Source organism: Melospiza georgiana, chromosome 5, assembly GCF_028018845.1.
Source record: "Melospiza georgiana isolate bMelGeo1 chromosome 5, bMelGeo1.pri, whole genome shotgun sequence".
Lineage (NCBI taxonomy): Eukaryota > Metazoa > Chordata > Aves > Passeriformes > Passerellidae > Melospiza > Melospiza georgiana.
The window spans coordinates 74,092,126-74,103,762 of NC_080434.1; the positions used below are offsets into that span (position 1 = coordinate 74,092,126).

At 45.2% G+C, this 11,637-nt stretch overlaps 1 protein-coding gene across 1 annotated transcript; it reads right to left on the reverse strand.

Annotated features, from left to right (window-relative positions):
* Positions 1-2,389: 2,389 nt before the first annotated feature.
* Positions 2,390-9,827, reverse strand: TMEM129 (transmembrane protein 129, E3 ubiquitin ligase). The gene is made up of 4 exons (XM_058024326.1): positions 9,447-9,827; positions 7,853-8,327; positions 5,511-5,670; positions 2,390-3,045 (listed from the first exon to the last, which is right to left on the reverse strand). Exons 1-4 carry the CDS (start codon positions 9,649-9,651, stop codon positions 2,797-2,799), a joined length of 1,089 nt encoding a protein of 362 aa, XP_057880309.1. The 5' UTR covers positions 9,652-9,827; the 3' UTR covers positions 2,390-2,796.
* Between the last annotated feature and the right edge of the window lie 1,810 nt (positions 9,828-11,637).

Genomic DNA, 11,637 nt, shown 5'->3' on the forward strand with positions numbered 1-11,637 from the left:
GCTATCCAAACAATACTGTTCATTTGAAACAGGCAAGCTATCAAGCAAAAAAACCCCACCAACCCCAAAAACCACAAATGAGAAATCCTGCAGGATGTCTTCAGAAGAAAATGTCTTGTAATCCATGTAAGAGCTTGAGTATTTATATCTCAACTCCTTAAACAGCTCAAAGTCCACAAACATTTAAAATTTAAAAATTTAAAAATGGCACTGAGAACCTCAGTCTTACTGAGGTTTGTCCTGGAGGGAATGGTGCTTAGCTGCAGTCTAGCAAGTTTTATATTATCAGAGAAAGGTCTGAGTTGGAAGGGACCTTAAAGAAATGCTTTTGTGGCTCTTTGGATGAAGCTATCACACTAACAAATGCCTATTTTTGTACTCTATCATCTTCATACGGATTTTTAACAAGTTGTTTCTTTAACACAGCTTTTAAGAAGCTCACAAATGTCAGAGGCATGCCAGATTACTTTGAGAACTTAAACTTAGGGAAAACGACTTGTTTTAAGGAATATAAGTCAGGTACTATCATTAACATAAATCATAATTTTGTTTTGGTAATTACTAAGTTTTCTAAGAGGCACTTCTGTGCATTAAAAGATGCAAAGGTATGAAACATTTATGACTGTTACTCTGTTGTACTTTTATATTGAGGAAAGAGGTAGGATGAACAAAAGCAAAATTCCACTGAAGTGAAAACTTCGAGTCAACTCAGAATAGATTCCACTATAATAGAAATTAGGCATTTAAAGCTTTTATTACATGAGATACTATTGACAACTGACCTGGCTTTAGTCTATAAACCCATCTGCAACTACCAGCATCTGAGATTCTCAAGGCCTTTTATGATTTTAGCCTCACATTCTTTACAATGAACATTTGTATTCTGAACAGACGAAGTGCTGTGGGAGCTGAATGGGGGGTGGCAAACTACATCTCCAAAATCCTACCCTCTCTTCTGCAACAATTTCAAGGGCCAATCCCTTGTATCAGTGCCACATTATGTAAACTTTTCAGAAGCAAATGTTACAAAATGCTTATTTGTGAAGGCTGCTGTGTAGTGATAGGTGCATGTGAGACAACACCACCCTGCCCTGCAAGACCCTTCCAAAGGTTAAAAAATCCTGCAGAGACCATTTTAAATCTGGAAATAACTTTCCCACAGAAGTACTAAGAAAATATTTTAAATTCAATTGCTAATTGACTCCTACATTTTTTTTATTATTTTTCATATTTACCAACAGATCTGTCTGAAACTCCAGAACTCCATTTAATTCTATTCAGATGAAGAGTGACATGCCACTGAAGATCTTTGGGAAAGAGAAATAAATCCACACAACCTGTCTCAGTGTCAAATTTTCACTCTGTACATCCATACAATCCAAAACAGCAGGTAATGGAAAACAGAAGCCACTATTATTAACAGGTAATTTACTTAATTGCATAGTAGATGTTGTATATGAAGCAACTGAGATATGCTGAAGCAATGAATGTTCTTTACCTCAACCAGTTTGGATTTTTACAAATGAATATTATTTAAAAATCCCAAAGTTAAAATCCAACAATTAAATGTTAGTTTTCAAGCAATGCTGTCAGATCTGTCTTCAGTTCTTTACCCCTCTATGAATTCTTGCTTGCAGCCACATCTGTAACCATTTCCTGGCTGGTTGCAAGTGCAGGTAGGTGCATTCACCACCTGTAGCTCAGCTGAGACTCATGAAATGTTTCATGGTTGTGATTCCAATACTTGTACCATTTTTACATCCTGCCACCTGTTCCTGCTCAAACCGGTTGCCTGTCATGGTAATCAAGAGGTTGTCAGGTAATCACTGGCATGCCACCTCTGCCCATGATTTACTGGTAAGATCCTTGTGATTATTCAGGTAAGAGGTATTAAGAGGTTTTATTCTTGTAGACCAAAGCTTTAAAGTACTCCTTTCTCTGTTTGACCCACCTGTGATAATTATTTACAAATTAGAGCTCAGATGTTTGCTGCACTCCCTTCAAATGTATGTAAAAAAAGTCCCATCACCTAAAGAACACTGAAACCCTAAGCAATGTAGCTCCTGGAAACCAATAGATTTTAACCATGTATTAGCAGTGTAGGTAAATGGGTTGACAAATCCTTTCTGTTTGAAATAAAGTCATCCATCAAAAGGTATGCTAGAGGCAAATTAATGGAATAAAAGGTCCATACAGGACTTGTAAATCTTCAGGGATTACATTTCTCAGCCTACTGCAACCCTTTGTGGTAGATGTAGTGGAAATACCTCCTTCCAGCTGAAGGAACACAACTGGTGCACTTGTTTGAAAAACAACTGCAAAGATTAATAATAATTTTACAACTGGATTAAAGAATAACAAAAGTAGCAATGAAGTCTAACCAAAGCAATTTTCTCAGTTAGCCCTTTATTAAAGAATCAAAACCCAAGTTAAATTTAAAAATATAAAGAATTTAAAAATATAAAGAATTTAACCTACGTTAAAACCTGAAAAAACAACAGTACTGCAAATATAGAAGGATAACCTTATTCCATCCAAAATGTAAGAAAGGAAAACAGGGGTTTAAAGAAAATTAAAATCCAGAAGCTGACATCATGTGAGTAAAATCCACAGATAAGGTAAAAGTGGAAAGGAACTGAAAAGATTTACATCTGTTTTCAACACTGTAAAAGAAACCTTTAGAGTTTGTACCCTGGTCAAACATGAAGTCTCAGAAACCGATCTAGCAGGCCTTAAACCAAAGCCACTATGAAACACAGTCAAATTAAAAAAGTTAAAACATACTCAGTTCACTACTCATCGTATTAGGCAAACATCTAGGATGCAAAATTTGGCTCGGCAAGTCGGGCAAGGCACTTGGCTGGACAGCCAGGTCTCGGGGTGCTGCTGGTCCTGCCTGCTGGCAAACCACTTGCCCATGCAGGTGAGGCACCACATGGGCCGGCAGTAGCACTGCTGGCATTCCCCCTCGTTGGGCTCCTGGCAGTTCTTGATGAGCTTGATGTTGGCAATAGTCTGCATACAGCCTATGCAGGGCTCCAGCTCCTGAGGGAGGAGAAACACCGTCAAAGTTGGGAACTGCACAGAACGGTTCCTGTTACTGCTTTTTCAAATCATCTGTGGCAGGACTGCCCCATCAGAGAGTATCAAATGGTTTTACTAGAACACTCTCTAACAAATGACAGCAAAACTTTTCTCTGAACAGAAAACCCAGAACTGCTGCATGACACTAATGATTAAGCATAAATGACTGAAAGATAAATGTTCTTTCACACTCTGAAGAGCTTCCAGCAGCCACAGCAAGGTAAGCAAGCCGTCAGCTTTGTCATTCAAACTATTTTTCAAAACAATGGACCAGTATAAAGTAAGGAAAACAAACACTTAAACAGCAAATGGCTGTTCCTATCTTCCATCTTTCTAATTAAGAGACATAAATGAAGAAACCAGGGCTGTACTGAACACAAGGACATACAACCTGAAGGTCCAGAAATTTACTTAATTTCTCTTGGATAAAATTGGAATAACTGATTTTGCCCACAGTTAATTATGCCACATGAACTTGCAGTTGCACATGGGGACAATATCCTGTTGTGAAGTGTATTACAAATAATAAAGAGTAATTAGCATTTCCCACATCTTCTACCTGTCCAAGAACTTGATAGCTCAAAATAGCACACTGAATAGGCACAGAGACCTGAATCTGTTCAAAATACTCCTGGTGGAACAAAAATCAGCTCTCTATGTGGTCTCTAATTCCCATCTCCAGTGACTCTTCCCTTGTCAGCTCAAGTGTCTGCTCAGCTGCCCTGTCAGCTGGGCTGTGGAGCAGATCCACATGAACACAGGCTACTGAGCTTTAACTTGTGAAGTTAGGCCTTAGCTTTTAAGCAAGAAAAATTCTAGCATAGAAAGATTAACAAATTTTTTCAACATATTAATGGAGCTTCAGAATAGGGAAAGATTCAATGTAGTATTTTTAACATCCTTATCATCTGTGATGTAATTTATCACCCAATGTCAAACCCAAGTTCAGTAGCTCAGCTGCCACTTAAATGTGTCACAAATTAAATGCTCTGCAAGAAAGCAGCTTTAATATCTTCTCTTTACTGTGACCATCTCTCTTTATCACACACACAACATAATGCGCAGACACACCTGATGCAGTTTTATTTTAGCTAGTTCACAAACCATATAAGCTGCACAACACTGGCAAAGATACCAACCCCTCACTCCATCAGCTGAACCAGTGGGCACAGACTCCCTGCAGGGTCACCAGTACTGGTTTAACTGGTTCCCTCTGATGCACTGGACAGTGCTGCAGTCGCACTTCCAGCTGCTGCACAAGTATAATAATGACCAGGTCTCTGTGACTATTACTGGAAGTAGGACTCTGTGCTGTTATAATTAAAACCATATAATAATAGCCATAATAATTATAACCAAAACAAACCCCAGTTAAGAATCATTAGTTTGTTTCAGAGTAGATCCAGCAGAACCTGGCTGTCTAGAAAAGCAAGCTGTATTGGAGCAAACTGCCTAAAGAACAGCAACAGCAGCTGTGGCTCTGGCTCCCCATAAATGATGACCCTGCATTTCTGCAAGTGCAAGGTCATCATTTCCAAATGCGTTCATGTAACATTTTAATAGCAATTATTACAGGGGGACTTTATGTCTCAAAACCATCATGCTCACAGTACAGTTTGCTCCCTGTAGAGCAGGAACAGAAGCAGCAGCCAGAGTTAATGTTTGTGATGAATTTACTGACACAGCAGGTGAGCATTTGTGAAGGAAGCATCACCCTGACTGAGCAAAGAGCACTTGGGCTCCTGGCATCACTGACCAGGAGGCCTGACTGGAGCCAGCCTTGGCTGTGCAGACCCTAAAAAAATTGTGCTTGGCTGTATCTCCTCAGGAAGTTAAGGAATCTAGGCCATGTCTTATCAGGGGCTTATCAGTATCACAAGATGAAACTGTAAGTCCTACAGCTGTACACCCCCACCAAGGGGCACTTTAACCACCAGTCAGACTCTAAGTGAGTGACTGCAGCCCCCAAGCCCACGGAGCTCTCGTGTAGAGCGGCCTCAGGTAGGTAGGAGACCTCTCAAGGGATCAAGAGATCCCTTACTTGGTATCTGTTATCTACAGAAAGGTAAGTAACAGTTTATATTAGATCTCAAACATATTGTATGCAAGCTAGCTGAATTATTAGAAATGTAGAGAGTAGCAGGGTGTTCAACTGCTGTTCAATTACCATTTAATTACTGGCTGAATATTGCTTGATTATTAAATGAGGATTATTAAGCGGTAATCACATGATAAATATAATTTAATCATAATTTGTCATTTAATCCATATTTTAAAAAAACCTTTTTGTTAACCTCACAACAATGAATTCTCTTAATAATTCACTGGAGACAGCCCTAGGTAAACATTTATCATTTACACAGTAATCACAGGCTCATCCATATTGAAAGTATAATTGTTAGTCTCACATGGATAGAAAGTTTCACCTGAGTGCTTGGAACGTGGTATGTCTGGTTTATTTCCACCAGAGATGTAAAGGTTTCTAAAAATAAATCACTAAGGCTTTGATGGATGACAACATTAGCTGCATTGATGATAGGAGCACGGAGCTTCTCCCGGAGCTCCCCATACTCTGTGGAGTTCAACCTGAAGAAGAGAAGATGGAGCAAAATGTTACCATGATTATCCACCCAAATACCTTGCAGAGGTTAACATCTGAAGTGAATCCATAGAAAAGCTGGCATTTATTTGTCAGAATAAGTACACAGAATTGTGTATTCTTGTTTTCTTCTGCTATTTAGTTATTGGTTTTGGCACAACTTGGTCAACAGAACATGCTGTCCTCATTCATACCTATGTAAGATTGCCAGCAGGGTATGTCAGAGATCAGTTAAAACATCATACAAAAATAAAGGATTTTGAAGTAATCAGCATGAAGAAAAGCCATGTAGGTATGTAAATCATGCATTAACTGCAAAGTGCTGTTTGCACCATTTCTGCCACCTTTTTAATGCCTCTTTACTTACACAATTTCTAAATTCTCAATTATAAACTCCTGGAGAATTTAATTAGGAGAAATTAGTTGTATCATGCAGCAGACATCACAAGGTGATACAGTTCTACACAAGCAGCAGAGGAAAGTCAATCTATCAGGTTCTGTGGTTTTATGATACAATCTAAATCACAGAAATTTCACAAAGGTCACAAACCACTGCTGATTTAAGGCTGCAGCAAGCTGTGTTTCACACCAGCTGCTTCTGTAAATTAAATTTAAGTGATGTCCACAGCACTCAAGTGGCACCTGAGACCTCACACAGGATCCTACAGTGATATATTCCTGTTGTCATCCCTTTTTAAGAATTCTGAACTATAGTGTCAAAACTCTCCAACTGAATGCTTCCACTCATTAAACAGCTTTCATGGAGAAGTCCCTGGAAGACTGCCCTCATTTTCCTACCACTCTCTGAATTCCCAGAGCCCAGCACAATGCAAGGCTGGCTTAGTTTTTACTGCTACAGGATAATGTCATTTAACAGATGCTGTCCATGCAAATCAGAGACATTTATAACCAGAGGAACAATTCACACAGAACATGCAGAGAAATGTGGCCCACCTGCACAAAAGCATTGTTCTTCCAGAAACATCTCACTGTATTTGATTCTGGATATATACAATGACCCTGTATGATTCTGCTACATTCTAGCAGAGATTTACTATCACTGACATCTTATTAGTACAGCTTTTAAACACTGTTCTTGATGCTATTCTGTTTAGTCACAAAATACAGTTTGGGCTTAGGACTTTTTTTCCATAAAAGGAATTGTCAAACAAGTCATGTTTTTCTCAGCTGTGGTGTACTCTGGCACTGAAGTGCTTGCAGAAGAAAATCATTAGTTGTTTAATACTAATTTGGTCATCACTGTCACAGGTCTATAAAAGTCTCTTTTCTTTGCATTGTCATGCTTACCTTAACCACCCTCTTGTCCTGAGTTCTGTTCACCTAGATCTCTACCATAATCACCTCTTTGCCTTCCTTGTGCTTGCCCCATTTGCACACCTACAAGTCTGGTGATCTGCATGCTTTTAATTACCTAATAAATGCTCCTGACATACAAATTTACAGCAAAAAGATACCTTTTCAAATATAATTTTAGGAGAACTAAGATGGTTTTTAACAACACAACAACAAAGACTTTAGCACACAGAGGTTTCTGCTGAACTTGTACTTTAGCCTGGTTACACAGAGACCAATGAGATAAACACCATGGGCCCTTGCAAAACAAGCCCTAACAGTTCACAATTATTATGATTTACTCCTATGAGAACACATAAGTCAGAAAGGGACCAAAATTTCTTCCTTGTTTTAGGGGCAGTTGGTTTGCAATAGCTCAGTGAGAGCTCTTATAGCAGTGATGAAATTGTGAGCCTTAAACACAAAGAAAAATCCAAAGTCGTGGATGAACAACAGACAGTTTTAGACAAAATAGCTATTTCTCCTCACCCAAAATTTAAAAGACTAAAAATTCTACCTTTCATTCCTGTTGTCCATCTCTCACCTAATTTTATCCAGTTACTTTTTTCTGCATCCAGCACAATCCTCTCCCTAAGAATGGATCAGAGGCCAATCCCTTTGTTTATCCGTTGTGTATTCAGTGTTGCACTAAACAACCTTCCCTACACTGCATGGCAGAAGTGCACACAGAGCAGCACTGAACACCAGGCAGGGACCAGAAAGGAAGGGATGAGTCTCCAGATTGGTCACAGAAGTGCTCCCTCAGCACCATCAAACAGCACACACGTAACAGAACGGGTTCAGCAGTTGTTTTACCGGATATCGAACGCCTTGACGTAGGGATTAACGCTGGCAACGCGGATGGTCAGGAACTGCACGGGCACGTTGGAGTCTGGGGTGAGCTCGTGCTGTCTGGAGTCTGTCACCGTCAAGTGAATGTCCTGCTGCTGGGCAACATGTAAACAGTAGGTGGTCACTTTAATCACCCACGTGTCCGTGACAATCACCCTGGCTCCTGGCGCTCCCGTAGCAAATTTGTCGATTCTCCTGAATTCTGTGTTGATGGAAGAAGCCACTGCCCTCCAGCCTGACTGTGGGAGGGCATGAACAGCGAGTGTCCGGGCTAGTGGATGATTATTCCAACCTTTCCGTGACCAGTAATATGCCAGGGCACTGGTGATTGCTGGCAGGAGAACGGCAAAGAAGAAGAAAGTTTTCCACTCTTTTGAAGCCAGGTAGAAAAAACAAAGATGTTTTTCAGGTGCAGCAAAGCACATACCAAGGTAATAACCTGAAAAGGAAAAAAAACCCCCTTACTTTCAGAAAACAATTAAGCACCTGCAAAAGCAGATACCCCATAACCATATGGTTATCTAACCAGTGAGCTCACCTCCAAGAGAGGTATTGTATTTCTGGATGACTTCAAATTCAAGCCTCTTGTCTCAAGCAAGGTGAGATAAATTCTTAGGCATCAGTGATTTTTATCAGAATTACATACCTAAAGGAAAGTGATCTGAATTCGGTTGTTGAATAAAATTACCTGCAAGATGCTACTAAGTTTTAGGAGAATTATATGGCTAAAGGAAGTCAATTTGCATTCCTTGGTTAATCACAGAATCACAGAAGATGATGCACTGGAAGGAACTCACAAGGGCCATCAAGTCCAACACTGAGCCCTGCACAGGACACCCCAGAGTCACCCCCTGTGCCCCAGAGCATTGTCCAAACACTCCCTGAGCTCTGCCAGGCTGGTGCTGTGCCCACGGCCCTGGGGAGCCTGGGCAGGGCCCAGCCACCCTCTGGGGCAGAACCTTTTCCTGATATCCCACACAAACCTCCCCTGGCACAGCTTCAGGCCGTTCCCTCAGTGCTGGCACTGTCACTACAGAGCAGGGATCAGCGTCTGTCCCTCCCGTTCCCCTCAGGAGGAATTTGTGACTGCACTGGGGTCTCCTCTCTGCCCCTCCAGGCTGAACAGCCCCAGTGCCCTCAGCCTCTCCTCACACGGCTTCCCCTCAGGGCCCTTCACCCTCCCCGTGCCCTCCTTCGGGCACTCTCTGACAGTTTGATGTTTTTGTTGCCTTGTGGCACCCAGAGCTGCCCCAGCACTGGAGGTGAGGCCGCCCCAGCCCCAGCAGAGCGGGACAATCCCTGCCTTGCCCGGCCGGCCGTGCTGGGCCTGATGTCCCCAGCACAGGGCTGTCCCTCCTGGCTGCCAGGGCCCTGCTGGCTCACCTTCAGCTTTCCCCTGCCCAGAGCCCCAGGTCCCTTTCCCTGGCACTGCCCTCCAGCCCCGCACTCCCGAGTCCGTACTCAAACCCCAATTCCTTTGTGAGTGCATGTGCAGCGGTGCAGCCCGCTGGTTACAAAGCTCGGGGCGCTCACTCCAGGGGAGCCGGGGCACACTCACCGAGGGGCAGCAGGGAGTGCGCCAGCAGCGTGCCGGTGCTGCGCCGCAGGTGGTACTGCACGAAGGCCGCGTCCTCGCTGCCCAGCCAGGCGGACAGCAGGCTCTGCACCGTCAGCCCCGCCGAGCGCACCTCGTCGGGCGGGAACACGAAGCACACGGCGAACACCAGGTAGGCCAGCGTGAAGGTCACTGCGGGGCTCTCCATGCTGCGCCCCGTGGGGCGCCGGGGTCCCCGGGAGCGGTGGTTCCCGCCGCAGCCCCGGATGCTCCAGCGGGGAGCGGTGCTTCCCGCCGCTCCAGCGGCAGCTCCCCCCGCAGCCCCGGATGCTCCAGCGGTGGTTCCCCGGCAGCCCCGGATGCTCCAGCGGTGGTTCCCCCGCAGCCCCGGATGCTCCAGCGGCAGCTCCCCCCGCTCCAGCGGCAGTTCCCGCCGCACCCCCGGATGCGCGGCGCGGGCGCTGCCGGGCCGGCAGGGCCGCCGGGGCGGGACCCGCCTCTCCTCGCACGGATGGTCCCCGCCCCTCCCTCCGTCTCCTCCCGCCCCTCCGCGCCTGCCCGGCCGCCAGCCCCGAGCCACGTCCCCGTTCCGGCCGGGGCCGGGCTGAGCCCGCACCCCGCGCCCGCCCAGCCCAGCCCGGCCCGACCCGGCCCGGCCGGGTCGCGCAGCCCCTGCCCGTGGCCCCAAGCACTGTCCGTGCTCGAGGTCATGCTCCACAGGCCTGGCAGAGGGAACTGATTCCAGTTCTTTATGAATGTAAAAGAGCTCTGCTGGATGAGGGCAGCGTCTTTCTGAAGCAGGGAAACGACCTGTTTTATTTAAGCGTCGGGAAAAGCTTCTCTTTGCTTTTCCTTGTGTATTTTATGTAATGTTTTCTAATATTTTCTAATAAGACAGGGATGTAGCATCTTAAAATGCCTTAAAGGGAGGTGTGTTTCAAGGTATCTTCGTACACCCCCACACAGTAAAGGGAGAAGCCTGACAGGAATGTCTTGTTACTATTGAAGTAAAAACAATAGCCAATAACCACAAGATTTGCTGTTTCTTACAGAATGTAGGAAGCGCCCTGCACACACCCTGTTATAACCACAAACTTCCATATTTCTCTCTTTTAGAGAAAGAGAAGATTGTATAACTGGAAAAGCACAGCACAGAAAACAGCATGTGATGTTACATGCTACTAATGATGGAAAACCAAGTCAATAGTAAATGCCACCCATGGAGTGTGACATTCTAATGCTGGCAGATGGCTGATGTGCTACTGCTGTGATGGAGATCGGGAATTCATGGTGGTTTAGTGACTCTTGAGGATGGTTACATCAGTAAAATCATGCTTGGATTCTGTGCATCTTACTTCATTCTAAAAGACATCCTTGTTAACAACTTTATTGTTCTAACAATCACTTAGTTGTTGCTGTCTGATGACTCAACAGTAAGGACTGTTTTAATGTGCTAAATAGACTGTGAAGTCCAGTAATAAAAAACGGCTTGTTGAAGCAGCAAGCTTTCTTTCTGTGATTTCATGCAAAAGAATGAAGCACAACAGCCGAGACTGCAGAATCATAGAAACGTTTGTGTTGGAAGGAACCTTAAAACTTATCTCATTCCTACCCGCCATCATGGGCAGGGACACTTTCCACTAGCCCAGGTTGCTCAGCGCCCCATCCAGCGCGGCCCTGAACGCTGCCGGGGGTAGGGCAGCCTCCGGTGCGGGTCTGTCCGTGGGGACACGGGGACGACACGGTTCAGCCAGCGGGGCTTGTCCCGGGCGGAGCCGCTCTGCCTGCACCGTCCCGCTCTGCCCGCACCGCCTCGCTCTGCCCCGCGCGGGGGCGGGCTCGGACTCGGGGGGACGCAACGGTCACGCGTGGCGCTGGCCCCGCCCCCTCCCGCAGGACGCTCTTCTGATTGGCGGGCACGCCCCCAACGCCGCTCCCTCATTGGCGGGCCGGGGCTTCCGTTGGGTTTGAAATCGTGAGGCGGCGGCGGAGGGGCTGCAGTTGGTGTTGCGTGTCCTCTCAGCTGGGCGTCCTCAGGGCTCGTCCCGGGATCTGCCGGCAGGTACGGGGAGCTTGGGGACCCCGCTGTGAGGTGGTGTGAGGCTGGGGCGAAGTGTTTGGGCTTCCCTTTGTGAGATTGGGCGCTGCAATCTCGGTGAGCCCTCTGTGAGGGAGGGGGAGGGACAGGCCCGGG